General features: G+C 43.4%; 2 protein-coding genes across 2 annotated transcripts in view; both read right to left on the reverse strand.

Moving 5' to 3' along the window:
* The window catches only part of pkn1b (protein kinase N1b), a 53,177-nt gene extending 43,407 nt beyond the window's left edge, over nucleotides 1-9,770 (reverse strand). The window contains exon 1 of the mRNA XM_024272518.2: nucleotides 9,314-9,770. Within this exon, the coding sequence (XP_024128286.1) occupies nucleotides 9,314-9,337 (24 nt within the window). The 5' untranslated portion in view covers nucleotides 9,338-9,770. The remainder of the gene's footprint in view (nucleotides 1-9,313) is intronic.
* A 7,865-nt stretch (nucleotides 9,771-17,635) lies between these two features.
* wu:fb95e10 (nascent polypeptide-associated complex subunit alpha, muscle-specific form) overlaps nucleotides 17,636-27,938 on the reverse strand; it is a 30,355-nt gene continuing 20,052 nt past the window's right edge. The window contains exons 4-5 of the mRNA XM_024271841.2: nucleotides 22,919-23,130; nucleotides 17,636-22,305 (exon numbers count right to left, since the gene is read on the reverse strand). Of these exons, the coding sequence (XP_024127609.2) occupies nucleotides 18,878-22,305; nucleotides 22,919-23,130 (3,640 nt within the window). The 3' untranslated portion in view covers nucleotides 17,636-18,877. The remainder of the gene's footprint in view (nucleotides 22,306-22,918; nucleotides 23,131-27,938) is intronic.

Consider the following 27,938-nt stretch of genomic DNA (forward strand, 5'->3'; position numbering starts at 1 on the left):
CAGAGATATTTATACTCCCCCAGCTATGGCTTTCTTCATATCCCGAGTATTGTTAATGGCGAGTTAAAATAAACTCGTTAAGAACAATGGTACCTGGCTGCTCATGATACCAGTGTTCCAGCAGTCCAGGCATGGATTTAAAGGAGGACAAAAGCACTAGTTTGGGTTACAGTTTAAAGCCAGAGTTCAGGCTAAACTGCAAGTGTCTCCACAGGTTCTTCTTCTTACTTCCACAGCTTCTGGGCTGAAAGAACAGCCAGTCCACTGTGGAGGGTTTACGTCGCGGCTGCTCCCATGAAGCCTCAGACCAACACCGCTACAACGGGATATCGCATGACTTCTGCATGGCTACAGCACACCTCAGCGCATCAAGTAACCACAACTGGGTCACACAGATACCCCCACCCCCTTACTTCAGTTTCTGATAAGACCCAACCTGCATGACCACGACGGTTCTGTTGCGCAGCCTCCAAGTACTCAACCACATTTCACATCTGATTCTATAAACTCCATCATCGAGTACAACATACGGTCTACAAACTTTATTAGATCAATATCTCTAAAAAAGAGTTTATTTGGGAAACTGTGCTTTTTGGATTCTGCTTGAAAACACAATTTATAGAATTTGAAACATTCCTCTTTGAATCTTTATAAAATGTGATTTAAAGAGTCGTGAATAAAATTGATTATAGAAAAGTCTTTTATATGAGTTCATGTTGGCAGTAAAATCTGTTGGAGTTCGTTGTGGGTTGTTGGGTAAAATCCCTAAAGCTATGGGTGGATCGTTTGGCAGTGTTATGAATCAGTCCCCTGTCTCCCTCTCTGGTCACCAGTGGGATCCATCAACTGATTACTAGCACTTCCTAGGTCTCTACACTACACTTCCCATCAGCCCCTGCTGTCACTCCCAGAAGCCCCACAGCTGTTTTCCATCTGTAAATACTCCCAGCAGTATTTAGTCAGAGCACTGACCTCTGCTCAGTGTGAAGTCTTGTTTATGCCACTCTACATCACTAAGCGTTCTCATCCTGACCTGAACTTCTGGTTCTGACCCAGCTTCGTCTTTGTTTGCCGCCTACCTTGACCACTCTGGTTGTTCTCAGATGCCCTCACGCTCGTGCCTGACCTCTGCCTGCCTGACCCTGATTTAGCTTTGTGGAAGTTTTGCTGTGCTTCACTCCTGTTCTCCTGTCTGTGCCAATAAAACCTGCTGAACTTGGATCCAGCCATCCGCCTGTTTGTGACAGGTAGAAAGCCTAAAATTCCCTTTCCAAATTCGATGCAAACAACTAAGTGTCAAATGTTGCAGTTCCTTAAACCACCACTGGGGTCTGGTGTCAGAAGGGAATAACTTTACACTGACTGCCATGTTAAAAAGTCCAGCAATAAACATGATAATTATGTTTGGTACATAATCTGTATTGTACATTGTTTAAAGTACATTGCTTTATTTCATGTACATGACAACTTTAGAAAGTGTTCAACCCCATAGAACAAGAAGAAAGTTGTTTTGAAAACCCAATGAAAATTAAGGGTTTTTTTGTGTTTTCAACATGTCTTTGTGAAAATTTTCTGATGATGAAGGACATAAGTGAAGAAAATTAAGCTCCAAATTATATTTCTTTATTCAAATCATTGTGAAAATGATGACAAAGTCTGAAATAGTGATATATCTACTTACATATTCATATTATTTATTGTTACTTGAGGATTCTTAATAACGTGAATCTATTTTGGGAAAATATAAATATATGATCTTAAGTTACAAACCAGATAATGATAGTTCACGTAAAGGAAATGGTAAGGTCGAGCTGGGCTGGGATTATATAAACTCGCTTCCTCTCATTCAGAACTAGTTATTCTGTGTATCCTTTATGGGTGTAAACTTCTGTTGATTGATTATATTGTACATTATTTTTTTCTTGAGTGCTTGAAATAAATCATTTCTAGTCTAATCTAAAAAACATTGCATTTGTTACATAGAAAATATCCATTCTGATGCATCCACTGACAAAGAAATAGATCCATGAACATCTTCGTTTTCCTCGTATGAACTGCAATCTGGCTCTGCGTTTTTGTTGCACCACTAATGTTAAGTTGGGGTTGTGAAGTGCTCTAAGCTGGCAGGAGAGAGTGTAAACAAAGAGCTCTCAGAAAAAGGGAGGGGAAGGGGGGCGGGCTGTTCTGTCCCAACAGTCCCACCCACAACTCAGAGGTGAATTTTTAATGAACTCCTGCCGCTCTGCAGAGACTATGTACTAGAAAACGACATGGTTGTTTTTATTTCGTCAAAAATCTGTATATTCTTAATTAAAAAACTGGGAGCGCTTTAACAATAGATCAAAAGATGATCAGAGTGGGACTTTCATGAGTTATGACAGCAGGTTTTCTAAAGTTAATACAACTGAGGTCAGACACACCAACAACATAAAAATATATGGGAGTTATATCTACTGCAATGTTGTGTAAATACTAATAAACAGGAGCATGTTTTTCCTCCATTTTGTATTCAAATTTGCTTTATGTTCAAAGCTGTGTTTGAATCAGTGCACATCCTCATTTTCATCTTCCTCTTTTTTCCTCCACCGGCACACAGAGTGAAAGGCTGTAATGCGTCAGCTGTTTCACTATCGTTTGAGCTGCAGAACACTCTGACATTACAAAACTACTGCAGCAACCAACCAACGATTGGGAACCATTTAATTAGATTTATCAGTTGGAGTTGAAGTTTTAGGACAGAAAGTGATCTAACTGAACAGCAGAGATGAAGGCCAGCATTGTCCTAACTAATCGCTTCTCCTCAATAATCGTTCCCAATGGTCTTTTAATTATGATTAGGACATTTTTAGCCTAAATTCAAAAAGCATGTCATTTTCTAGGGCATAGTTTCTGCAGAGCGGCAGGCAGAAATTCACCTCTGAGTTGTGGGTTGGACTGTTGGGGAAGAGTAACCCCCCAACCCCACCCATCATCCATCCGTTTACACGTTCTCCTGCTAGCTTACAGCCCCTCACACCCCAAGTTAACATTACCGGTGCAACAAAAGTGGTGAGCAATATCGGAGCTTTCCAGGTGTACAGTCTTGATCCAGATTCCAGCTCAGACGAGGATAACAAAGACTTTCATGGATCTATTTGTCTGCAAGTGGATGCATCAGAATGAAGCGGAGCAGGAAGTTTTTGGCCCGCTCAGTGTTCTCTGCTTCCAATACACAATAAAATACCCAGAAATGTAATTCTGAGCTTAATTTTCTAAATAAAAATCAGAAAATGTCACAAGAACATAAGGTAGATCTTTGAAGCTTTTATCTTGCAGGATTTTCCTCCACAGTACACATCCCATAAACGCTGTAATGCAGCGGGGGCTTGAGCATGCCTCCTGGGGATTCTGTGAGACAGACAAAATATAATCCTGGATTGTGGCAGGAGATGCGGGGTGGCATGTTTGAGAAGGGGGTCAGAGACAGGGAGGTCCACAGCCTCCTAATCCTATTATCCCTGGTAGTGGCGGCTGGGGACACCCGTAACTTTGAGCAGCACCAGCGAGTCCATAAAACCAACAACTTCCTCCTCTTCTCTTAGAGTAGCAGCAACTTTTCTGATGAGCCTCTTATGCAGAATAACCACAGGAAACCGGGAGAAATAAAGAATTCATGAGAGGACGGCGGTAGAGAGGTAGAGAGCACGCCGTCCTAAAAGTGTGTGTTATTGAATCAGCGCGGAGCCCACATCCTCGGCTTCAGGCCTCATTTACATTCTTTACAGCCATCTGAAGGAGAGGTTGGCCAACACATAAACAGGCTGAGGATCAATAAGGGCGCTGAGAAGAAGAGGGGAAGTCCGGCCAGTTTATCTACGTTCTACACTAATAGTCTCTTTCTGCCTGTGAAGGGATAATGGCTTTTTGACAGATGGAGGGGGGGGGCGAGAACTGGGTCGTTTCAGTTGACAGATCCAGCAAGAGGAGACTGGGCATCAGTTCCCGCCTGCTGACTGATGGAGGAGAAAGTCATCAGGTGAGGGCCATCATCATCACACGCTGGTTTAACCTATCATCATTACCACAGCGACCCCGTGATCCCAATCCCCCCTTAGTCTCTGCTGGCCAGCTGAAGAAAAGAGGAATTCAGGGCAGATTCAGTCAGACAGCTGTGAAAGGTTAACCAGAGTCATCAACACAGCAGGAAGGGGCTCCAGCTGTTCAATGTCCCATGATCAACGCATCAGAAAATCTCTAAACCCCAATTCTCCAGGTCTGCGATGGAGTCCACACACCTGGTCCAAGTAATGAAACATGAATATCTAGAAAACAACGAGGCTGGTAGTGTTGAGCAGCTCTAGAAGAAAACTGGAGCAGCACATCTGAAGGACAGGAGATTTTACCAACACAATCGAATCATGATGCATTTACTGCACCTTGGAAACAAGAATCACCAACAGAAACGTAAACTTTTGACTAAAAAAGTGATAGATTTTAGGAAAATGTTCTATCAGGAAACTTGTATGGTACCTTTAGAGCACATGTGTCAAAGGCCGGATCCGGCCTCCTGGGTAATTCTATCCAGCCCTCCAGATCATTTTATTTTGTTATTATTAATGGCCAGATATTGTTTGCACTTATTTCTAACTTGTATAATTTTGACTAAATATATATTTTTATGGAGGGTAAAATACTGAAAGTTATTTAAGATTCAAGTTGATTTATTATGGAATTATATTCCTTATTTTTTATTATTCATAATTATGTTAAAAAATTATGGTTTTAAAAATGGGCACTCGGCTAGCTTTTTGGACTATTTTTGCATTTACTAAGATCTTTTAGGTTATTTTTGAGTTAAGCTAATATTTCAGCTACATGCTAGCTGTTTTGGATAATTTAAGCTTTTTTTTAGGCTGTTTTGGAGTTTAGCTAATATTTCAGTTACATGCTAGCTGTTTTGGCTAATTTAGACTTTTTCCCAAATTTTTAGTCAATTTCGGTGTTTAGCTATTTTTTTCAGCTACATCCCAACTGTTTGGCTGACCTACGTTTTTTTTTTGTTTGTTTTTTAGGCTAATTTGGCATTTAGCTAATATTTTAGCAGCATTTTCAGCTATCAATTTCAGAATCTTCAGTGGCAAAATCCAGCTTACAGCATTCCCACTAGCATTATCAGAGGTAAAGCTATATATCTAGTTCACAATTATTCTAAAATGACTGTTTTTAAAGTTTAAAAAATTTGTTTTAGACTGTTCAATAAATGTTTATCCAGTTCGGCCCGCGACCTAAGGACTGTTTTGGATTTTGGCCCCCTGTGTCACCCCTTCTTTAGAGTAAACAAATCCTTTTGTCTACGTTTTAGGCCTTTAGCAGCAGCTGAAAGCAGCTCCATCCTCTTTGGTTCTGACATCGGCTTCTACTAGCTAAATGCTCCCTGGATTTTGGTGCCACAAGCAGATCAGACAAGCCTTTTGGGTTCCACACCATTTAGTGATGAAAAACTAGTAAAGTTGTCCTTCAAAATGTGAGGAATTGAGAACAGGAGGGACGTGATCGGTTCTGATTCTGGTCCAAACTCTGGCAGCAGTGTTGTAAATGAGCTGCAGCCTGCTGAAGAGCAGACAGAAGATTGTTCCAGGAGATGAAGGCATGATTCAGCTTCTCTAAACCATCATAAATATTCAATCAGTGAATTAAGAGGGTAAAAAGATGATTTATTTGTGGCCTTCATGTCTCCTCCTTCAGGTCTCAGTTTTGTTTCGACCATTGACTCTTTAACCCTTGTTCTCTCTTATGGGTCCAGATGACCCCAGCCTTACATTGGCGTGTTATCCATCCAATGACAAATGTGGATGAAGGTGGACAGGATTTCATGTCTGCCACGGACACCAGTGAAGATCAAAAACCATTGGGAAGAAAAAAGTTCAGTGCACTGTCTTGTTGGGTCCAGATGACCCCAATCCAAACGTCAACATACAGGATAGCACAAGAGTTACAAGAACTGGACTGAGTGGCCCCTCCCCTATGGCATTCCATTTTTTTTTCTTTGTTCGAATTTCGGTCGAGGATTTCTGACAAATGATGCTCTGGCGCCATCTTGGGGCCATGTTGTCGTTCGTTGTCAGGTCCTCCTGGAGAATCTTGCTCCAAGCGTGTCATTTTCACAGCTCTGGTTTCCTATAAATCTCCGTCTTAGTGTTATATTCATCCGTCCCGGCAAAAACCCTAATAATTAATTTCTCCTTTGCGATCATGTTTACAACAGTTGGTATTTCCGTGTTTTGAAGCGGAAGCTAACCACAAGTCACTACCAAATTCAAGTCCATGATTGGTCCCAGTGCTGCTTTGCTACAATTCATGTGAAAAAGTTCAACTGGTTGAACTTGCAGCATGTGACCAATGAACGGACATGTAGAGCCCGCGACCAGGCTTCAAACCTTGCATAGCGGCGTGGGATCACAAGCGTTCCAGACACGAAAGCTTGAAATTCTGGTCTACACGTGATTGCATAGACTTTTCATTGAAAGTGGACGCACAAATGCGAGTTGACGCAGCCGGTGTGTCAGCAACTAACGCCGCAAAGCAATGTGCGCGTGGTATCCGCTTCACCTCCACTTCACACCGGACACATATTTTTTTCGGCGTTTCTGCTCAGCTCTGGTTATTTAGAGCTTCTACAATTAAACTTTGTTAAATTTAATGAAATAAACAAGAAAAACTCAGTCAAGAAATCAAAAGAAACAGAAATTCTTTCACAATTAATAAAGCTTATGATCCTAACAATAAAAACACAAAATGAGAATCTAACAATCAGATTATATCTGCATTTCTACTTAACACAGTGCTCATACCATCACTTATGCTCATTCATACTTGGAACTTTTTACTACTATGCACTTACTATAGGAATCTTATTTTTACTGACAAAAGTGCAAATTCCAATACAAAAATGTGTATAATTTTTGCAGTATTTTTGAATACAAACAAACAAGTATTCGATGATGTCTAACGGGAAAATATCATCTCAGTCAGCCTTTTAATAATTCTTATCAAGGAAGGCTAAAATCATTCTTATGCGGGTCTGAATGGCCCTGCGACAGACTGGAGAACTCCCTAGGGTGTACCCCGCCTTTATCCAACGGGATAGGCTCCAGCATCTCCGTGGCTGGACCTGAACAGCCAATAAACTGATGCTCTGAATCTCGAAAAAGTAAATTGGATTGAAAGTTCCTGTGCATTTCTGACAGTCTGAGCGTCTGTCAGCCCACATCAGCTCTGAGTGTTGATCTTCAAGCCCACACTGACGACTTTCCACGAAAAACAGGAGGGGGGGCCTTCCTCATTCCTGGTAACGCAGAACCGGGTTGTTACTCACAACAAGTGACTGAGCAGCGCTGATTGGAGGATTCACAAAGTGCAGAGGAACAGGAAATAATACTTATTATTGGTATTAATCTTTGAATTTCATTTTAATAACATTTCTGGAGGCCACAACCTATGGTTTAAAATAGGGATGTGCCAAAATATCAATACTGCAATACATCTTGATATTTAGTCCTGCAATTAATTCTCAATGGGTTCTCATTGGCAAGTATCGATCTTTTATTTTTGTTTGAAGAGGCTGTAAGACGTTATATTCTTCATACTTTGGTGAGACGTTCCTTGGGCTTATTTCTAACTTGTACAATTTTGATAAAATATATTTTTATGGAGCATAACATATTGAAAGTTATTTAAGGTTTGAGTTGATTCATTCTGGAATAATACTGTATTTCTGCCTTTTAATTATTCACATTTGTGTTAAAAATGTACAGTTATAAGTTTTAAAAATTAGCATTCTGCTAGATTTCTGGACTATTTTGGCATTTATTAATATTTTTAGGATATTTTGGAGTTCAGTTAATGTTTCAGTTACATGCAAGGTGTTTTGGCAAATTTAGGCTTTTTTCAGTTTTTTAGGCTATTTTGAAATTGATCTATTTATTTTTTCAGCTACATGCTAGTAGGACTGCCACGATTATTCGACTAATCAACGACTAATCGACTATTAAAATAGTCGACAACTAATTTAATAATTGTTTAATCATTACTTTATATTATATGGAGTCAGAGTTTAGTAACGATGAAAGTTATGATTGCATTATTCTAGCTTTTTGGACTACTTTGGCATTTATTATGGTTTTTTAGCCTATTTTGGAGTTTTGCTAATCATTTAGCTAAATGCTAGCTGTTTTGGCTAACTTGGGCTTTTTTAATTTTTTATGCTAATTCCCCATTTAACTAACATTTTGGCTAGTTATCAGCTTCAGCATCTTCAACTATCATCACTAGCATCTTCAGCGGCCAAATTCAGCTTACAGCATTCATGCTAGCATTATCACAGGTAATGCTATATATCTAGTTTTTGGTTAGTTTAAAGCTAATGATGGTTAAGATGTGTGCTTTACATCCAGTTTGCGCATCACCTGATTAGTCGACTAATCAGAAAAAATATTCGGTGATTAGTCGACTATTAAAATAATCGTTTGTGGCAGCCCTACATGCTAGCTTTTTTGGCAAATTTGGGCTTTTTTCAGTTTTTTAGGTATTTTACTTATTCAGCTACATGCTAGCTGTTTTAGAGTGTCCAATAAATGTTTATCCTGTTTGGCCCACGGCTTATGGTGTATTTTAGATTTTGGCCCCCTGTGCGATTGAGATTGACACCCCTGCATTACACTAAGTTTAGTATGAGCCCAAAAAAGGTGTTTTCTCCATTGTTAGAGGCTTATTAGTATAGTTTAAAAAGGATTATTCTACATTTTTGTTGTCGTCTCGTAAAATTCTACCCAAAAAAACAGTGACCCCAAAATTAAGGTTTGACCTGAATCATAGGGAGATAGAATCATTGCATCCCTCATCAAGAACATCTTCATTGGTTTGGTCCAAACCAGCATACTGATAAAAACAAATCTTTTAAATTTTTAACATTTTCCTCCTCTGAGAGCCAATCTGACACCGGTGTAACCATGAGCCAGCCCTCTGACCCCACAACACCTCCCATGACACATCACAGGAGGAGGTCTGAGCCTAAACTGGGGGATTGTGGGTTATTTCTCATCATGTAGTGCCAGGCTGAGGCAGATTATTGTCTGGAACTGTAGTGTGAATAAGTCTGTGGTTTCCATGTGTTGAGCACAGCAGAAAACTATGCTGAGCAATGAAACTTTAGAATGCAGAACTGAGTTACAAAAGACACATTTTAAATGTATGATTTGTGTAAGTATGATCATTCAAACAACAAGAAAAATTTAGTTAAAACCTTAAAGTTTGGCTGAAAAGTTGGGGAACTCACCTGCAGCTCGTTGTTGTTGGCCATCCCAGTTATTAGACGGCTTCAGAGGATGTTTATCGCAGGTTATAGTCTCCTAATCATCGCAGAAATGTCCTCCAGTGAGTCAATAGTCCGGAACATTAATGAATAATTAATTTTTAAAATAATACATTCGGTCGTGCCGGGGTTTGGTGAACAGAGTCATTAATTCATGAGGCGCAGAGGGGAGAGGACTCCATCACCCCCGGCGGCAGGATGTCAACTCTCGGACGGTGGTCCGCATCAGGCGGAGGGGGGTGTCCGGAGGCGGGAGGGCGGGCGCCGCCGCTGGGCTTCCGTGTCATGGTCAGGAGAGCCGAAGCCCGCCCGGAGTCACCACAGCTCAGCTGAACCACCGGGTCGTCCTCCCCGCCGCCGTACTCTGACGCTCCTCTCTGGTGGGCTGAGAGAACCGGTGAGGGATGCGGAGAGAAAGGATGTTCCTACTACTTCCGTTTGGCGCTTTCAAAGTTAAATGCTCGCTTTACTCTGGCCGCCCACAGTCTATTTATATTCTTCGTTTTATATTTATTCGTTATTTTTGAATATGTAAATCGGTAGTATTAATTGATCATGTTCAAATTTTGTGGTTGAAATTATTTCTTTTGCGGAAGTGCAACTTTTATTTTGAAAACACCATCGTCAGCCTGAGTTGCAGCCGCGTGTAACTTCCTGTAGCTTGATGGAGCCGCAAACTGAACCGCAGCAGCGTAGCGCCCTCCTGCCGCAACCTGTTGATTGCATTTCAAAGTCATCCTGCTATGTGGGTAAGACGTCAGCCGCAGCCTGCTTTGCCAAAGTTCACCCGGACATTTTTGACATTTTTACAGGATACAATAAAGTTTTGGTGAGCTGCTCTTCAAGGTGTTAGAAAGGTAAATGTGACGTCTCCTGATGAACCAATAGGAAACCAGAATCAGACACCGTGATATCGACAGTTCCTGTAACTTTGGAGCATTTATGAATAAATAATGACAGCAATAATATTTCAATTAAAGTTATTAACTTTTTCACTATACATTTTTAGTCCTGATACAAATTACTTTAAAAGATTAATTCAATCTAATATTCCTTTTTTCAGTATAGTTTTATTTCTTACATTATGGCATAGAAAATCAATTTAAAAAGACATTTTGGACAAAATATAATCAATAGTCAGTTGTTTTCTTTTAGTTTAATTAATGCAGAAATCTAATTTAGAAGTTTTACCCGCTTCATTGTTTTTCAAATTAATGTTTATTAATATTCAGTTTTTAATGGAATCTTATTTTCAGGATATAGTATTTAGTTTTCATGCATTCTGTGATGCAGTACACTAGGTCTAACTCTATGGTGGTTCTAAAGTCACCAGCAATTATATGAGTTACAGGTTGATGTAAACGGGAGTATAAATCCCTTTGGGCCTAATTGTGCTTCTTAAGTATATACTATCTACCATTCATCAACAAAGACTTCACAGGAAGTACTATATGCTGCATACCTTCAGCATCAGTGGTTACTGATGCTCAGAATTCCTATTCTTTCTGGTCGCTCTCATGCAGGACTCTGGCAAAATTTCTAACCATTTTTTGTGTCACAATTTCTCAGTGTTTTATGATGAGGTTATGTAATTTTCAAGGTCATAATTTCCATTATTATGCAGTCTTTTAACGTGCAGACTCAGCCACTTGTGCTGCAAATATAGCAGATGCATACATGAATGAATATAAACCTTATTGACCTCAGAGCAGTGATAGCTGCAGCACCAGTGAGTACTCATTTACTGTATTCTCAGAGGGAGGCAGTATAAAGCCTTAACATATAGTATTCATACATGACACTGAAATCCAAGCATATTGGCAATTTAAAAAAAACATTTATTTCCTGATTTCTACTATAAAAGTACACAAGTAGATTTGTTTTCCATGGGACTGCATCTCATTTTCACCTTTATTTTGAAAAACCCTACCCAAAAAAGTGAACTGACCACCCAAAAACACAAGTATATCTTTATATATTTTAATTTATTGAATAATTAGATTGCAATATATACTTTTCAAGTTTCATACTCTAAACATACCGAGCACTAGCATGGAAGACGAGAAAAGAACAACTCTCAAGTGCAACAAGCCTTAAATAAATACAAAACTGTAAACTTTATTGCTTCATCTCACTATATAATGGATATGATAGCAAAGGTGCACACAGTATGTGACTAGTGGAGATTGAGGCACTGTGGAGTGTATCAAACCAACAGGTGTACATAAATAGATTCTCATATTTGCATGCAGTTTGGAGGTTTAGGTGAAACTTTATCAAATATAACGGCAACAAAAAAAACATTTTAAGCACAAACATAATCAAGAAAGTCATGCATCTTTAATATTATAATAAACTATGTTCTCTGATGTATATATACTGACCTAATTTATCTCTTTAGGTGATAAAAATCCCTTTTACTAACAGTACTACAGCTGCATCATTGTGGTCACAGGGTGAAGGTCTCTCAGCTGCCGCTAGGTGGCAGTGTTGCCCCTTTTTTTGTGTTTTCAAAGTCACCCACCTGCTCTGCAGAAAAAATGGCTTTTATTTCATGGCAGAAATATTTCTAGAAGGAACTGGTTTGTGACGAACGACGTAAATTACAGGACAGAAGATGGAAGATCTGTTTTTTCCCCTGTGACCTCACAGGCTCCCTGAATGCAGCCACCCAGGAAATGATGCTACCATCCTGGAATGTGACAGAGGGACCCTCTTATTCCAGTCTCCTCTGCTGCCCACGTCCTCTACATGCACTGCACAGACTATTTTAAAAACATTTGACATAAAACAAACACTTTTTAACCCACTTACCTTCACACACGATTAATTTAGGACAAAAAAGTGCAAGTTGTCATAACTCAGCCTCACAAAGACGACCAGGGTCTGCTCTCTTGGAGGGATTTCACTAAAAAAACGTCCCCCCCACACCAGTCCCCGTATTGGAAATCTATACGGGGGAAACATATGCTAATGGGATGAGAGGGTTTCAGAGGGACAGAGACCACAATCAGTGTCGCAAGGGGGTCAGTTTCAGGAAAGCTGAGAGGATCAGCTGGAGGATCTGGTCGATTCAAACATCTGCAGCTTCCCCTGCATGATATGGAAGTATATAAACACAATTTTAAAGACCCACTCTGATGAAAAACATGTTTTTGGCGTTTTAAACATATTCGTGTGGCCTTTTCCTGATGATGGAAGACATATATAAAGAAAATTAAGCTTTAAATTGTATTTTTTGATATTTCTTTGTTTAATTGGTGTTTAAAAAGGATTGTACTCAGCCACCAAGGGCAAGTGGGCCTCATATGGTTTAAAAGTGGGAGGAAAATGTCCACAGATTCCGTGGTGGTCCCACCTGTGTTTGCCGACTTTGGGTTAAGTGGACACTCAGTGGGTAGGCTCACTATGCTATCCAGGAACCCAGTGAACAGCGTTACACGCTAGCTCAATACAGCGGGGTCGTTAGCATACTACAGCAGAGCTCACTAGCTCAATACAGGGGAGCTCACTAACACACTAGCATACCACAGAGGAGCTCGCTAGCATGCTACAGCGCAGCTTGCTAGCTCGATACAGAGGAGCTTGCTAGCATGCAACAGTGGAGTTCGTTAGCTCAATACAGTGAAGCTCGCTAGCATGCTACAGCGGAGCTCGCTAGCTCAATACAGAGAAGCTCGATAGCATGCTACAGAGGAGCTTGCTAGCTTGATACAGTGCACCTCACTAGCTCTCTGTTGAGAAGTTTGCTAGTATGCTACAGCAGAGCTCGCTAGCATGCAATGCTGTCCACCAGGCAGGTGGCTAGTGTAGCAAGCTAACTCTCTGAGCCCACTTAAGCCAATGTGGGTAAACACAGGTGGGGCCATCACAGGAACTGTGGACAAACCCAATCGGGGCCACTGCCCACTTTTATACCAAGTGGGGCCCACTTGGCCTTACTGGGTGGGTATTGTGACGTAAATACTCTGGGTGGGGCCACGAGCTCTCTGCTCCGTTCTGATGCATCCACTTTCCTCATCTGAGCTGGAATCTGGATCAAACTGGATAGATCTGACATTTCTCGCTGTTTATGTTGCGCTGTAATGTTAGCTTTGGGGGTGTGAGGAGCTGTAAGCTAGAGGGAAAGAATGAAAACAAAGGGATGATGTGGTAAAAATTACTCCACGCCATCAGTTGAATTCCTAATGAACTCCTGCTGCTCTGCAGAAACTATGTCCTAAAAAAAAGTGACACAAGTTTTCAGATTTTTGGCTAAAAATCTCAACTGGGAACGCTTTATCAAAAGATGATCAGAGTGGGAATTTAATGCCTCTCCTGTGCAGAACCTTTACATAAAGTTAGGTGGGCTTCAGTGCTGGGTCTCCAGCTCCACCACGGTCCAGTCTCCAGATGGAGAGCTGCTCCGGCTGTCTGGAGAGTAGCTGCTGACAGAGGTGACCGTGGCGGCTGGGGGGCTGAATTGTGGGGGCAGGCTGGGCCACATGCTGCTTTCCAGAGGACTGAGGGTCCCCCCTGTTCCCACCGGAAGGAGCAGCAGCGGAGGGCAGCTTCCATCCCCGGACAGTATTAGGGTCTGATGTATGAGCTGCTGGACCATGTCCACCTTCTTGTTCCACTCCAGCTCCTGTGGAGGGACGGGGCGAGGCTGCTTCTGGACGTACTCGGGGGAGGGAACCCATAGGTTCTTGTTCTGCTCCTGTCCTGCTTCGTCTTCTTCGTCGCTGGTTTCCATGGATTCGTAGATGGTGCAGAGCCCGGAGGACGGGGAGAGCATCACCCCGGTGGGGCTCCTCCTCAGCTGCTGCTGCTGCTGGATCTGTTTCTGCTGCATGCGGTACTGATGCTCCAGCTCCAGCTGCCACTGCAGGACCTGCCGGCGGTGGCGGTGCTCGTGCTGCTGCTGCTGCAGCTGCAGCTGGAGGAGCTCCCTGCGCTGCGTCTCCAGGAGCCTCTGCTGCTCCAGTCTGAGCTGCTCCTCCTCCAGCCACTCCCTCTTCTGCTGCTCCTGCTCCTCCCTCACTTGCTCCTCCATCCTCCTCAAAGGTGGAGGAGGTGCGATCTCTGCGAAATGTTCAGCCAGTGCCGGGTCAATGGGTCTCCTGTTGCCGGGCACCAGCGCCAAGTAGTGGCAGTTTGCGATGGGAAAAGCGGCCTGGTTTTGGTTCCAGTTGTCTTCCTGCGAGTCGCTTTGCCACGTGTGATCCTCCTCCTCATCAGTGCTCTTCTCGTCTCCTGTGAGACAGTGGAGATCACTTGGAGCGTCCGTTAAAGATGCATGCATACAACAGAACGGGGAGCCAAGGAGGAGAAATTCAACATGAAGGGGGGAAGGAGGAGTGACACGGAACACAGGGCTCTCTCCAAAACCGCCGTGTGGTGCAGCACGAAACAGAACCGGATTTTTAGTGAGACGTCTGCTCTCTCCTCACGATCGTCAGGAGAAACTGGCGCTTTGATCATCATGCAAGACAGCGGCGTCACGGTGAACGGGAGGAAACATACGGAACACGGGGTCCTGAGGGGACAAACACAAAACTGAACTCCAATGAATCTTGCCTTATATAAAATATTAAAAGTTTTGACAGTTATGTTTGCCAATTTAAGCTTTCATTTTGGGGAATTTTATGTGTATTTTTTCCAAACATTTTCATTCAAATAAAAATGTTATTTTCTCAAATTCTAACTACATTTAGATCATTTTGGGAAAATAAAATCCTGTTCTTAGTTAAAAAGTTTCCTACAATATTTTCTCCAAATAGTAAAAAGTTTGAATCCAAATAAAAAATGATATATTATTTAACAAATCAGATTTTTTTTAAGTTTTTCAACTTTTTAAATATATTTTTAATCAAATTTTTGTCATATTTTCTTTATGGAGAGGAGGAAATAAGTATGTGAACCCTTGCTGATTTTGTAAGTTTACCCACTTAAAACCTGACGGTCATCCTGATGGTACGTTCATTTGAACCGAGAGACAAAAAATCCCAACAAAATTCAAGACTTTATATAAATATATTTACATTTCATTGAGAGAAATGAGTATTTGAACCCTCTTGCTATAAATACTTAATACTTTGTAGCAAAGCCCTTATTACCATCAGTAGAGTTCAGACGTTTCTTGTAATTAATCAGGTTTCTACACGCATCAGGAGGAACTTTGCTTCACTTTTCTTATCAAATAATTTCTAAATCATTCAGATTTGGAGGCCGTTGCTTAGCAACTCTGAGCTTCAGCTCTCTCCTGGACTGAGGTGCAGAGACTGGCTGGATGTTTTGGGTTGGAAGACTCATCCATAACCCATTTAATCCTCCTGGTGGAGGGAAGGAAGTTCTCACTCAGGATGTGACGGTACATGGCTCTGTCCATCCTCCCATTCACCCAGTGAAGTAGTGTAGAAAAGTACCCCCAGACCATAATGCGTCCACCTCCATGCTTGACAGTGGAGATGGTGTAGCAGCACAAGCAGCATTTCTCTTCCTCCAACAGTTGATCTGAACACAGCATCGTCTCCCGATCACTCTCTGAATTCAGGCAGGTCTGCACATGTGTCTTCTTAAGCAAAAATAAATAAATAAAAAAAGCACCTATAGGTGGATTTATCGTCTTTTTCTTGTACTTTGGCACAAATAAACCCCAAACAGTTGTGACCTTTAACCCCCAGCTTGTTGCTGATGGTTTCGTAGTGCATTCTGGTCTCACTAGAATCCACTGAAAGCTCTATAGTCTTTACATGTTGGAGAGTTTAGTCTGACTGATGGATCATTCTGTGGACAGGTGTCTTTTCTACAGGTGATTGGGTGTAAATTATTACAAAACACTTATGTAAAATAATTTGATTCACTTTTATTTATTTGTAAAGGATTGTTTTCTAATTGATTGTATTGATTTGGTTTGTTAAACTGATCAGTATGGAGTTGTAGAGTATTGAAGGATAGACATCCAATAAGCATCACAGGCCTCTGCCTATTCTCTTTTATATTGCTTGTTTGTATTTTCAGTCATTGTTTTATAAAGAAACCAACTCGCAAATTAAACTAATAAACATAATCAATTTGTTCAAACAGATGTCTTAAATTCAGATTGATTAGGAGAGTCTAGCTCACACGTGTCAAAGCCATGGCCCGGGGGCCGGATCCGGCCCCCCAAGTAATTCTATCCGGCCCTCCAGATCTTTTTATTTTAATGTTATTAATGGCATGATGTTATCTTGTGCTCATTTCTAACTTGTATAAGTTTGACAAAAGTTTATTTATTCTGGAATAATATTCCTGCCTTTTTAATTTGCATAATTCTGATTTTTACTGAGATATTTTTAGGTTATTTTGGAGTTTAGCTGATATTTAAGCTATGCGCTAGCTGTTTTGGCTAATTTAGGATTTTTTTTTCTAGCGGTTTTGTTTTTTTTTATTGTTTTTTTAGACTAATTTGGCATTTAGCTGATATTTTAGCTGGTTATCAGCTTCCACTTTTTCAGCTATTAGCTTTAAGTGATATCAGCTGTCAATTTCAGCATGTTCAGCTATCAGCAATAGCATCTTCAGCAGCCAAAATTTAGCTTACGTTAGCATTATCACAGATATAATGCTGTAAGTCTAGTTCATATTTATGTTAAAAAGTTACGGTTTTGAATTTTTAAAAATATAGTTTTAGAGTGTTCAATAAATGTTTATCCTGTTCGGCCCGTGACCTTATACGTGTTTTGGATTTTGGCCTCTTGTGTGATTGAGTTTGACACCCCTGGTTTAGCTGGTCTGTGTGAACCAGAACTGTTCATGGTTACGAGAGGATCAAATACTCAATTAAATGAAAAAAAAACATTCTTTGACTATATCTCTCGCTGTTCAAATAACCTAACACTAAGATGACAGACTGATCATTTCTTTTTAGGTGAGCAAATCTATAAAATCAGCAAACGATCAAAGATTTATTTCATCCACCAATTTTAGGTGTTTACTATTCTGATTTTTAACTAAATGTTTGTCAATTTTTTTTCTTTATGTATGTAAAAGCATTAAAAATGTTTCAGAAATGTGACTGTTTCTGTGAAAGAAGTGGGGTAATACATTTTTCTCATCTCAAAGTGATGTTGGTTTTGTTGCCACTTATATTGACCTACTGAGCAGTTTTAATAAATATCACAGTTGTGCTGGTTTATAACTTACTACATTGAACACATCTGTTTTTTTTTTTTGCTGAGGAAGAGGAGACACTGAGGGAAACATAAATCCACGAACAGCTGAGGCATGCTGGGCCCACTGGGAAAGGAAGAAACAGGAACAAAATGCCTTGCAATGATGCTTTAATGGAACTTTGAAAGATATCCTAGACTGAACCATTCATTTCTACTGCAGAACTGTCTCAAACGTCAGGTAGTACAAACTTGTTTTGTTAGTTAAACATGCAATATACTGTTGAAAAGAAACAAAAAGCCTGCTGTGGAAGCTTTCCAGGTGGAAAGCTCAGCTGTGACAACCGTGTAGGATTAGCAGGATCTTACAAAATAAAAGCATCGTGGATCACCGGAGCACAAACGGTCACGCTAACTGAGCCACGTCAAAGCAGACCCTGAAACACAAATGCTGTGACTTTTACCGACCTATGCAAAGTACGCTGAACCTGCTGAAGCACACGAGAAAACAGAACGTCACCAAGTGCTAGCTAGTTAGGGCTGTCCCGAATGAGTGTGTGGCTTTAGAGAATTTATCCAGAAGGTTTGAGGACTCAGATAAAACCAATGAGCTTCATTTGCTCCCAATAAAAAAAAGGCCTCATATCCGTGATCAAAACACTAGTCACACTTGGATGAAACATCCCAGAGTCACTAGGAATTTGGTCAAATTTTTCACAATCTAAAAAACAGTGTACATAAAAATGTTTAACAGTAATGATGAGTCCACTAAGGCTCAGCCCAAAACCTTAGTGAACCTGTAGCTGTGGCTCTGACCAGGCTTTTATTTTGAAAGCTAAAATCCTCGCAGCGAGAATACAACTTTCTACAAAAATGCCTAATGTGCAGAGTGTGTACACAGGGAGGAAGGACCAGAAAACAAACAAAAACAGTAAAGCAAATATAAAAAAGAAAAAAGGACAAATCCTTGGACATTTGTTCGGTAAAAACAGTGGGATAAATACACAAATGAGTCCATTTCTTTCAGTGTTTTCCTTTCAGTTTAAAGGCTCGGTCACCGTCGACCGATCAGTCAGTACCCCGTCGGGAGGGGGGCGGGGCTGGGGGATTTTACTTAAGAAGAGCCTCCTAGTGGAAAAACGGTAGTATCTAGAGTCCGTTACGGTTTTAGCAAAACACTCGTGACCGGAACAGTAAGAAAGACAGAGGCTTCATTGGAAAACTGCTACTGTCGTTTTTTTCCTTCTGCTTCATTATTTCTTTTAAAAATCTGCTCCTCTACACTGTTGCTCTCCTCTTTTTCTGCTAAGAAGTCTAACCCAAGTGGAGAGGAAACAAACGGGGGCGAGGGGGGGGTTGCAGGGAAAAGGTGCATTCCAGGGAGAACGGGAAGGACTTATACGTTACCTTCCAGGAAACTATCAGTCTTATCGCAAATGGTGGAGTAGTACGGAGGCTGGAAGTCGCCGCGGTCCTCCGCCTCCTGGTTCTGTGTGTGCTGACCCGGCTCCTCCGGGTCCTCCACATGATCTGCTGCAAGCTTCCCACCCAGCAAATAGTGGCGCTCATCCAAACTGGGGTAGTGGTCTTCTGTGAGGCTCATGGGCATCAGGTCCACGGCGCTGCCCAGCAGGTCCTCAGACTGGGCGGCGGCGGCTGACGGCAGCGTGAGCTCTTTGATGAGGGAGGGGTCTTTGGCCTCCTCTGGAAGCTGCTCCTCGTTCTCCAGGGAGAAGATGCCGGGGCTCTTCCCGCAGCTCTCGGCCATGGAGTGGGCGTTGGAGTTGGACGTGGTGCAGTCGAAGCCGTAAGACGCCACGGAGTTGGCAGACTGAGGCGTGGCCCCACCTCCGTCCTCCTCGCCCTCTCCCGCTGCGGTGTTCCCGGCCTCCTCCTCCAGTGCTGGCAGGCCGCAGGTGGGGCTGGGGCTTTCAAACTCGACTCCGTCGTCCATCTTCATGGGGGCCTCCGGGTCGTTGATCTGCATCTCCCCCTCCGTGTCACTGGCCTCGTCACCTGAAGTGGAGGGAGAAGATGGGTCGGATGCCGGAGCCGTGGGAGGTCCTGTTCCCGGGACTTCGTCGGCAGGGAGCGTCTCGGCCTCCTCCTCCTCTCCGTCACCCTTCTCCATGTGAATGCCCAGGTCCTGATCCATGTCCGGCTGGACTGAAGCGGGAACCGGGGTGTGCTGTTTGTCGGAGCGCGACTCCACCCCGGAGCTGCTGTCGTAGTCCTGGAGCTCCTCGGGGGTGCTGGTCTCACTGCTGCTGTGGGCTGCCAGGGCGGCTCCGCTCAGGGCGCTGGACTGGGACACGCCCACAGCCGGGGCACCCAGGAGGTCGGGGGTCTCTTCTGGAGCCAGGCCCGTCAGCGGACTGGGTTCTGGTTCATGTTCTGTCTGAGGAGCAAAAGACAGAGGGGGGGTGCTGTCTAGGCACGCCTGAGCAGGAGACTGGGTGGGGGTCTCGGACTCAGCGGCGCCATGGTCGGACACGGGGCTGGGGGAGGAGACGCAGAGCAGCGAGGCTGGCTGGGTCCAAGTGTCAGAGAAGGGGTTGTTCTGACTCCAGTTGGAGGTCGGGGGGGCAGAGAGGTGGTCTGAACGCTCCTCCTCGTTGAAGTTCTCGTCCTCCACGTTCCCGGCGCTCTCCACCAGACCTTCACTGTGCATCTCCACGTCCTCATCCTCCTCCTCATTCTGCTCCTGGAACAGGCCGTGCTGCTCCTCAGCTCGCTCTGAGCTCATGTCCATGTCGTCCACCCGCTCGTCCTCTTCGTCCTCGTCCTCTTCCTCCTCGTTTGCGAGGGTTTCCACGTTGGGAGAGCCCATGAGGTTGCCGTCTCCCTCCGACCCTCGGAGACTGGAGTCCACTAAGGCGTCTGAGCTCTGGGTCCCCTCCAGAATGGCGGTGTGCTGGGTGCTGCTGAGGTCGGACACCCCCGGCTGTCGACTGCTGGTGCAGCTGCTCATGTCCTCAGAGTCCATCCCAGACAGCAGGTCGTCTCCATGCCAACCGGCCGAGCCGCCAAACGCAGAGGAGCGGACCTGGAACTCGTCTGAGGGCTGAGACGAGCTCATGTCGGTGATCATGGATGAAAGCTGGTGTCCCAGTCTCCTCTGCTCATCCTCCTCCTCATCATCATCATCGTCCTCGTCGTCCTCAACGTCCTCGTTGATCTCCTCATCAGCCTTTTCCACTGCCTCCTCCTTCTCACTGGGGGAGATCAGGTCCCCAGGAATGAAAACCCCTGGAGGAGAGGCACCCAGGAAATGGAGTTGTGCAGCAGCATCAAAAGCCCCCGGAGCTGAGAGGGGGGGCAGGAAGAGGCTTTCCTTCTCTGGCTCCTCATCCTCTTCCTTACCCTTCATCTCCTGTCCTTCCTGCTCTTCATCATCTTCTTGGTTCAGAGCCCAAGAGCCGGACCGCAGCTGAGGGGAGGCACTCTGTGGTTGTCTGACAGGAGAGGCGGGGCCTGGTGGAGAACAGGGAGGAGACATGACCGTTGTTCCCAGGGAAGGGAAGGAGTTGCTGGGCGTCTCTTGGTACTGGAAAAGGTCCATCTGAGCGGCGCCGGAGCCCAGCTCAGCTGCTGCTGATGGCTGAGGCGGTTCTACTGGAACTTCTGAAGATGGTTCTTGAATTTGGTATGGGCTTGGCTCAAGCTCAGTTTCTTCATGTGTAGGTTCTGGAGTTGGTTCTCGTAAGCATTCTAAAGAGAGTTTCTGCACTGCTTCTGGAGTTGGTTCCCTCGCTTGTTCTGGAGTTGGCATTCTCATTGTTTCTGGACTTGAAACCTTCACTGGTTCTGGAGTCGGTTCCCTCGCTTGTTCTGGAGTTGGTATTCTCATTGGTTCTGGAGATGGAACCCTCGCTGGTTCTGGAGTTGGTATCTTCATTGGTTCTGGGGTTGGTATTCTCATTGGTTCTGGAGTTGGAACCCTTGCTGGTTCTGGAGTTGGTACCTTCATTGGTTCTGGAGTTGAAACCCTCATTGGTTCTGGGGTCGGTTCCCTCGCTGGTTCTGGAGTTGGTATTCTCATTGGTTCTGGAGTTGTTACCCTCATTGGTTCTGGAGTCGGTTCCCTCGCTGGTTCTGGAGTTGGTATTCTCATTGGTTCTGGAGTCGGTTCCCTCGCCGGCTCTGGAGTTGGAATTCTCATAGGTTCTGGAGTTGGAACCTTCATTGATTGTGGACTTGGAACTCTTACAGGTTCCGGCGTTAGAACCCTGACAGGTTCTGGAGTTGGCTCCCTCATAGGTTCAGGCGTCGGTTCTTTTACAGGTTCTGGTTCTGGTTCTGGCTCCTGCAGGAGTTTTGGCTTTGTTTCACACGGTGACTGTGATTCTGGGACCGGCTCCAGGGCGGCCTCAGGTGTTTCCTCCACCTGAGCTCCTTTTTCTGGTTCTGCGATGACAGCTGCCGCCGTGGCGACAGCAGCTGCCGTGGCGACGGCTCCGGCTGCAGCAGCGGCTCCGGCTGCTGCCACTTCTTTTGGGGGTCCATCAGCAGCTGCAGGTTTGGGAGCCCGTTTGACAGGAGTCGGGGTGCTGCTTCCCACAGTCTTCTTGGGGCTGGTGGTCTTGGATGCTGCTGGTTTGGTGCTGCTGCTCTTTGCGGGCGCGGCCTTGCTTTCTTGTGTTTTGGTGCGGTTGGGCGTCTTTGATTCTGAAATCTTATTTGCGGTTGACTTTTTGGCCGTGACGTCTGACTTTGAGAAAGACTTGGGCGTTTCAGGCTTTGAGGTCTTGGATGAAGATGAAGGGCGAGTTAGGGGCGAATCTGCAGGTTTCTTGGCTGCTGGAGTGGACGGTTTGGTAACATCTAGAAAAACAGAGCACAAAAACTGGTTAAACGCTGTAAAATAACAGGATTAGGTTGACCAGAACTCCAAAACCAAACATATGTAAACTTTTTGTTGTGATGATCTGTGCAACAAGAAGACTAAATAAAATGTACACAGACTCTACATGTATCCTCAGTTTCTAAGAAATACTTAAAAAAACTTTTTGAAGGGCTTATTAATTACTTCAGCCCCGATTAAAGTGTGGGTTCAGGCAACTGAGTGGATTAGGCTAATTAAGAGGGATTAAGAACATCACTTATAAAAAGCAACAATTGCTCCTGTGGGGCAACTTTAACACAGATTTTACAACGTTTGCTGGTAAAACATCTGATATGACAGAAATACAACATGAATCTCGAGTGATTTTCCCTGAAAGCCCCAGCAGGAATCCTTTAGCTTAAGTCTCTTTGGGGTTGAATACTTCTCAGTGGTGAAACTAAAGCTTCAAGGTCTGTCAGAAAGGTTCCTGCTTCAGAAATGCTGTCATCCTGTCGACTTACTGCTCTCTACTTTCTATTCACTTCCTTCTTTTATTAAATCCACTCAACTGGATCTGCTTCACAAAATCAAGGCTTTATTTCATTCCAATACCTTTCTTCATAGGTGTTGTGTTTCTGGATGCTTGTGATACTGGCGGTTTGCCACCAGAGGGGGTGCTGGACGCTGATTTGGAAGTCGCAGGCTTGCCGGTGCTGCTGGGAGTTTTAGGGGTGGCGGGCTTCGATGAAACCATGGGGCTCCTGGGCGTGGCGGCTGACTGGGATGAGCCGGTGGTGGGACGGGTTGGTGTACTGGTCGTGGTCCTTTCAAACAAAAAGAAAAGGTTAAGATTGTGATGCCACATCACAAATCTTTAAGATATGTATCTCTTTAGTGTAGTTTTTAGACAAGGCACTGCATTATAGATCCTCTGATGAACCGTCCTGGAGGAAATTGATGAGTTTTAAATTCACCAACTGCACTGATCATACCAAGATGGTGAATGATGTGTTAGCCACAGTGCAGAAAAGTGTGGAAATGACCCAAATTTATACTTTTTCCTCTAAAACAGAAGATCACTTTATTATTATTTTTTTTTACAAAAACATAAGAGACTTTAAGCTTTAATTCCAAACCCACAATCTGATCTTCTTATAAAACCATCAAACATAAGGATTCCTGTGATTGTATAAGAGAACTGGACTGAATGAGTGTGACGTCACCAATGGAAATGGTTTAGTTCCGGCTCCAACCAATTCAAGTCCATTCAGTAGCAATATTTTTGCAGAACGGACGCCCCCATGTTGAGATCAGAAATAGTCAGTAAGCAGTCATTGGTTCCGATTGGTCTGACACAGCATTTCTATTGATATGCAACCACTGTGGCCAATCAGGAGCAACTTTACTGTTGTCACAAACAATTATTTTAGTAGTCGACTAATCACTTATTATTTTTTCAGATTAGTCAACTAATCGGGTCATTTGCAAAGTGAATGTAAAGCACACATCTTAACCATCAATAGCTTTAAACTAACTAAAAACTAGATATATTCACACTAGCATCATCTGTGATAAGGCTAGTGTGAATGATGTATGCTGAATTTGACAGCTGAAGGTGCTAGTGACAATAGCTGCAGATGCTGAAAATATACTGAAATATCAGCTAAACTTGAAAATGGCCTTAAAAACAAAAAAGGCATAATTAGCCAAAATAGTAAGCTTGCAGCTGAAATATTAGCTAAACTCCAAAATAGCCTAAAAAACCTTAATAAATGCCAAAATAGTCCAAAAAGCTAGCAGAATGTCATTATAACTTTCAACTTTGCTACACTCAGACTCCATATAATATAAAATAGCCATTAATCGACTATTAAATTAGTCGTCAACTATTTTAATAGTCAATTAGTTGACTAGCCGTGGGAGCCCTAGTGAGCTTATTGGGAGGCCACACCCCTTCTGTTTTAAAACAGACATGGGACAATCCGTCAAATGTTTTGAACATCCAATGTGAGACTACATCCTTTTATTAAGGTCTCTGATTGGTCAGTTTATAACTTGAACTACGGAAAAAAAAAATAGTATTACAAAGAAAAAGTAAGTAATGGTAATTCTAACAAATAGAATGAGTAATAGCCGTTTATTTTTTCTATTCAAGTCTATGGGATTTTGGCTTCTTGAAACCAGCAGGTACTTCCTGTTTGGAACATGGGGGGGGGGGTCACTCAGTCCAGTTCTCATATGCAGTCAACGGCTAAAATGTATAAAACAGAGAAATCAGCAAACCAAGGCCCAGCCGACCCCATGACACATCTCTGACGGATGAAGCAGTGCAGTATAGAAGATGAGTCACGCCAGACTCCAGAGAGTCATTCTAACCCTAACAGCCCCACATTCCCCAGCTCCATCCACATCTCCCTGCCCACGGGGGACCAACACTCGGGGCATCATGCATCAGCCAGCCGCTCCAGCGGTTCTGGCCTAGAAGCCGCGACGCATGTCACATCTGAGCAAAGTCACCTAGATCTAGTGGTTCTGACAAGTCTGCGGTGAGCCGTCTCCCGGGTCCACACTGCACTCAATGCCTGGTTCTAAATAAAGACCTGAGTCAGTCCTGGCAGAAAGAGAACAGCCTAGAAAGGTAGAGGGAGGGGGTGAAACCGCCTGGAACAACTTCAATTTTTAATACTGAGAGGAGAACAGAAATAACTTCTGTGAATACCCCCCCCAGCTGGAACACGCGTGATGTTTGAGGGAGAGGATGAAGGGCTTCATCCCGTCTACAGCAGAAGTGGGTTCATTCAGAGCCACAGCTGAGGTTTTCCCCATTGATCCAAATCCGTCTGAATCGGCTTTGGTTGCAAAACTGAAATTGAAACTGCTCGACAACGTCAACACGGGTGTAGGAACACGTCTGAGTGTGAAACCACGACTCCAACGACCTGTGGACACGCTGATCCCGATCTGTTTTACACTGCAAAGACCAGGAGAGACGAGGAGAAACCAGAAAAAGACAAATATAGACATCAGAAATGGAGAGGAGTGACGGGATATTGAAAGAGAAAAGCATTCACAGTGATCTGCCTCATGAGAGGAATATGGATAATCCAAGGAGGCAGGAGTTTGAGGGAGCTGAGAGTGAACCAGGTCACTGACTAAGAAAGGCACAAGGGAGCCGAGGATGAAGCAAAGTGGATTTCACCTCATTATTTCACTAATTATTTCTCACTTTTACAGAAAATGTAGCCAAAGATTGAAAGTGACCTACAAAAGAAATGTGTGTAATACATATAAATATTGCATATTTCCATAACAGTGATAAATGACACACACAGGGACATCTCATCTCAGAGATCAAATGGTTAAAATGAAAAACCTTCAACTGACTCCTCTTCATTCACTGATCTGTCCGTCATTGAGCTCAAGGAATTTCTTGCGCTTGAAAAGAAAAGCCGTATTCATGACATATTTCTCCACAGGCTCAGATGAAGATTATAAATTGGGGTTAAAGTTAATTTTAAACACAACACCCAGAAAAGCGCTGGAGCAGAAACATCAGATGACTTGGACATGAAGTTGCCACAGGCGAACACAGGCGGAACGCCGCCGTTAATCTCTCCAGCATCACTGACAACGGATCCATTTTAATCGCCCAAAAGCACGTCGTCAATCACTCGATTGTACACGGCTGCCTGCTGGTTCCCCTTTGTTGCAATACAGCAAGACGCAGGCAGTAATTTACATAATGAGACCAGTGAAAAAGGCCAAATGAGTAAGTAAGAGAAAAGCAGGCATGACGGCAGACATCTTCCCTGCAGCAGCAGCCAATTATGGCAGAGAGGAGAATGTGCTCCAAAGATGAGCAGAATATGAACAATGATGCTGTATTCATTAATTAGCACAGGAGTGGAGGCGGGCCCATCATTCAGTGAAATGAGCCTGATCACAGCTCTTTTCGCTCAAACTGATTCTCGTCTTTACTGTTATTTTGATGAAGCATTAAAGCTCACCTGGGAATCACCTGTTCTGCAACACACATGATGACACAGCCTCTGACTTCATTTCTAACATTTTATTTGCTTCATCATGCTTATGTTGCAGCTCTCTGCAGTGAGGGTTGAAACACCTCCAAATATAGTACATCTCAGCTCATTACCAAATCCATTTAGTGAATTGCTCTGTCCTGGAGTCTGGTGCCGTCCAAGCAAGCGTCCGTCACTGAGCACGCCCAGATTTACGGCCCGCACCATCCGTCACCCTCACTCTGAGCTGTGGAGGACCTCGCCAGCTTTGGGCCATTACATCAACTCTAATATACCATGAGTGCTGCATTCAATCCACTCCAATAAAAATGCACTGCCCCCTGAGGGACCATCGTTAAGTTAAAGAGCGTGACTAATGTGGGAACATGGGCGGCTGAGGAACCACATTAAGGACCAAAAAGCCTCAGCCTGTCGTTTGATTTATGAGGAAAAAGCAGCTTCTGCACCATGCAGACGTCCTCACGCTCCTGCCTCACCTGAGTCTTTCTCTACCCTCTCTGCAGGTCTGCAGCATCATGTCTGGCCATCTGGATTTGAGCACACGTGTATCTGGAGCAGATACAACCATAGCTAACAGAGCTGTGTGTGACTGACAAAATACTGTATCGATTTGAATTCAGGTTTTTAGATTCAATAATAGGTTATTTTCAATGTTTCACGCTCTGGACAGGTCACCAGTCTGTGGCAGGAACACACATTTACACATATTCACACCTAGGAACAATTTAGTGTCACTAATTAACCTACCTACCGGGTTTCTGGACTGTTAGAGAACACGTAAACTTCACATGAAATGTCCCAGCTGGGATTTGAACCAGTGCCTTCTCAAGAGTGCTGACCACTACACCACCATGCAACTCTAAACAATTTTTGCCTTAAAAATATACAAGAAATTACCTTTCAGGGAAACTAATTTAATCAAGACTTTCTAACTAAAGATCGATTCAATTTTAATCTTTTTAAATCTGGTCGCAATTCTAGAAGGGTTCTCTGCTAAACAGATTAATGACTCTCAGTTTGTGGCCCTCATCAGACTCACGAGTTTCTGCCCATGACCCAAACAACCAGAGATACCTGTCTGTTACAGTTAGAGGTCATCGTGTAGTGATGGTGTGAAACTGCCTCCTGTCCTCCGACAGCAGCAGACAGGAAGGTGACTGCCTCCCTGCTGCTGGCTCTGAGGCTTTCTGTGAAGGTCAAGAGAACCACTGAACGCAGGGGATTTGAGGTACAACACTCCTAAAACAGTCAGGAGTTTGGAAGGCTACACAGAAAATACAAAGTCAGGAGTAAGTAAATGGTAGCGAGCAAAAGCAATTCACAATCAGTCCAATTTAAAATGTAAAAAGTCTACAAAGAAACAATATTAAATATTGAAATATTTGTGCTGTAGTGTTTGATGGCTGTGAACGGCTTTGCGACTACACTTCTTGACTGATTTGCCAAGAAGACCAAAACAAAATGCACATTTTCATGGTGTTGCAACAGAATCCAATCAAGCTGGTGATGGTACAACATAGGTTTCATGACTCTGAGAGGTCAGTCTGTAAGCTTGATTTGGTTAGAACCTCTCTTAAGCAGGTACCATAAAA

Source organism: Oryzias melastigma, linkage group LG8, assembly GCF_002922805.2.
Source record: "Oryzias melastigma strain HK-1 linkage group LG8, ASM292280v2, whole genome shotgun sequence".
Classification (NCBI taxonomy): domain Eukaryota; kingdom Metazoa; phylum Chordata; class Actinopteri; order Beloniformes; family Adrianichthyidae; genus Oryzias; species Oryzias melastigma.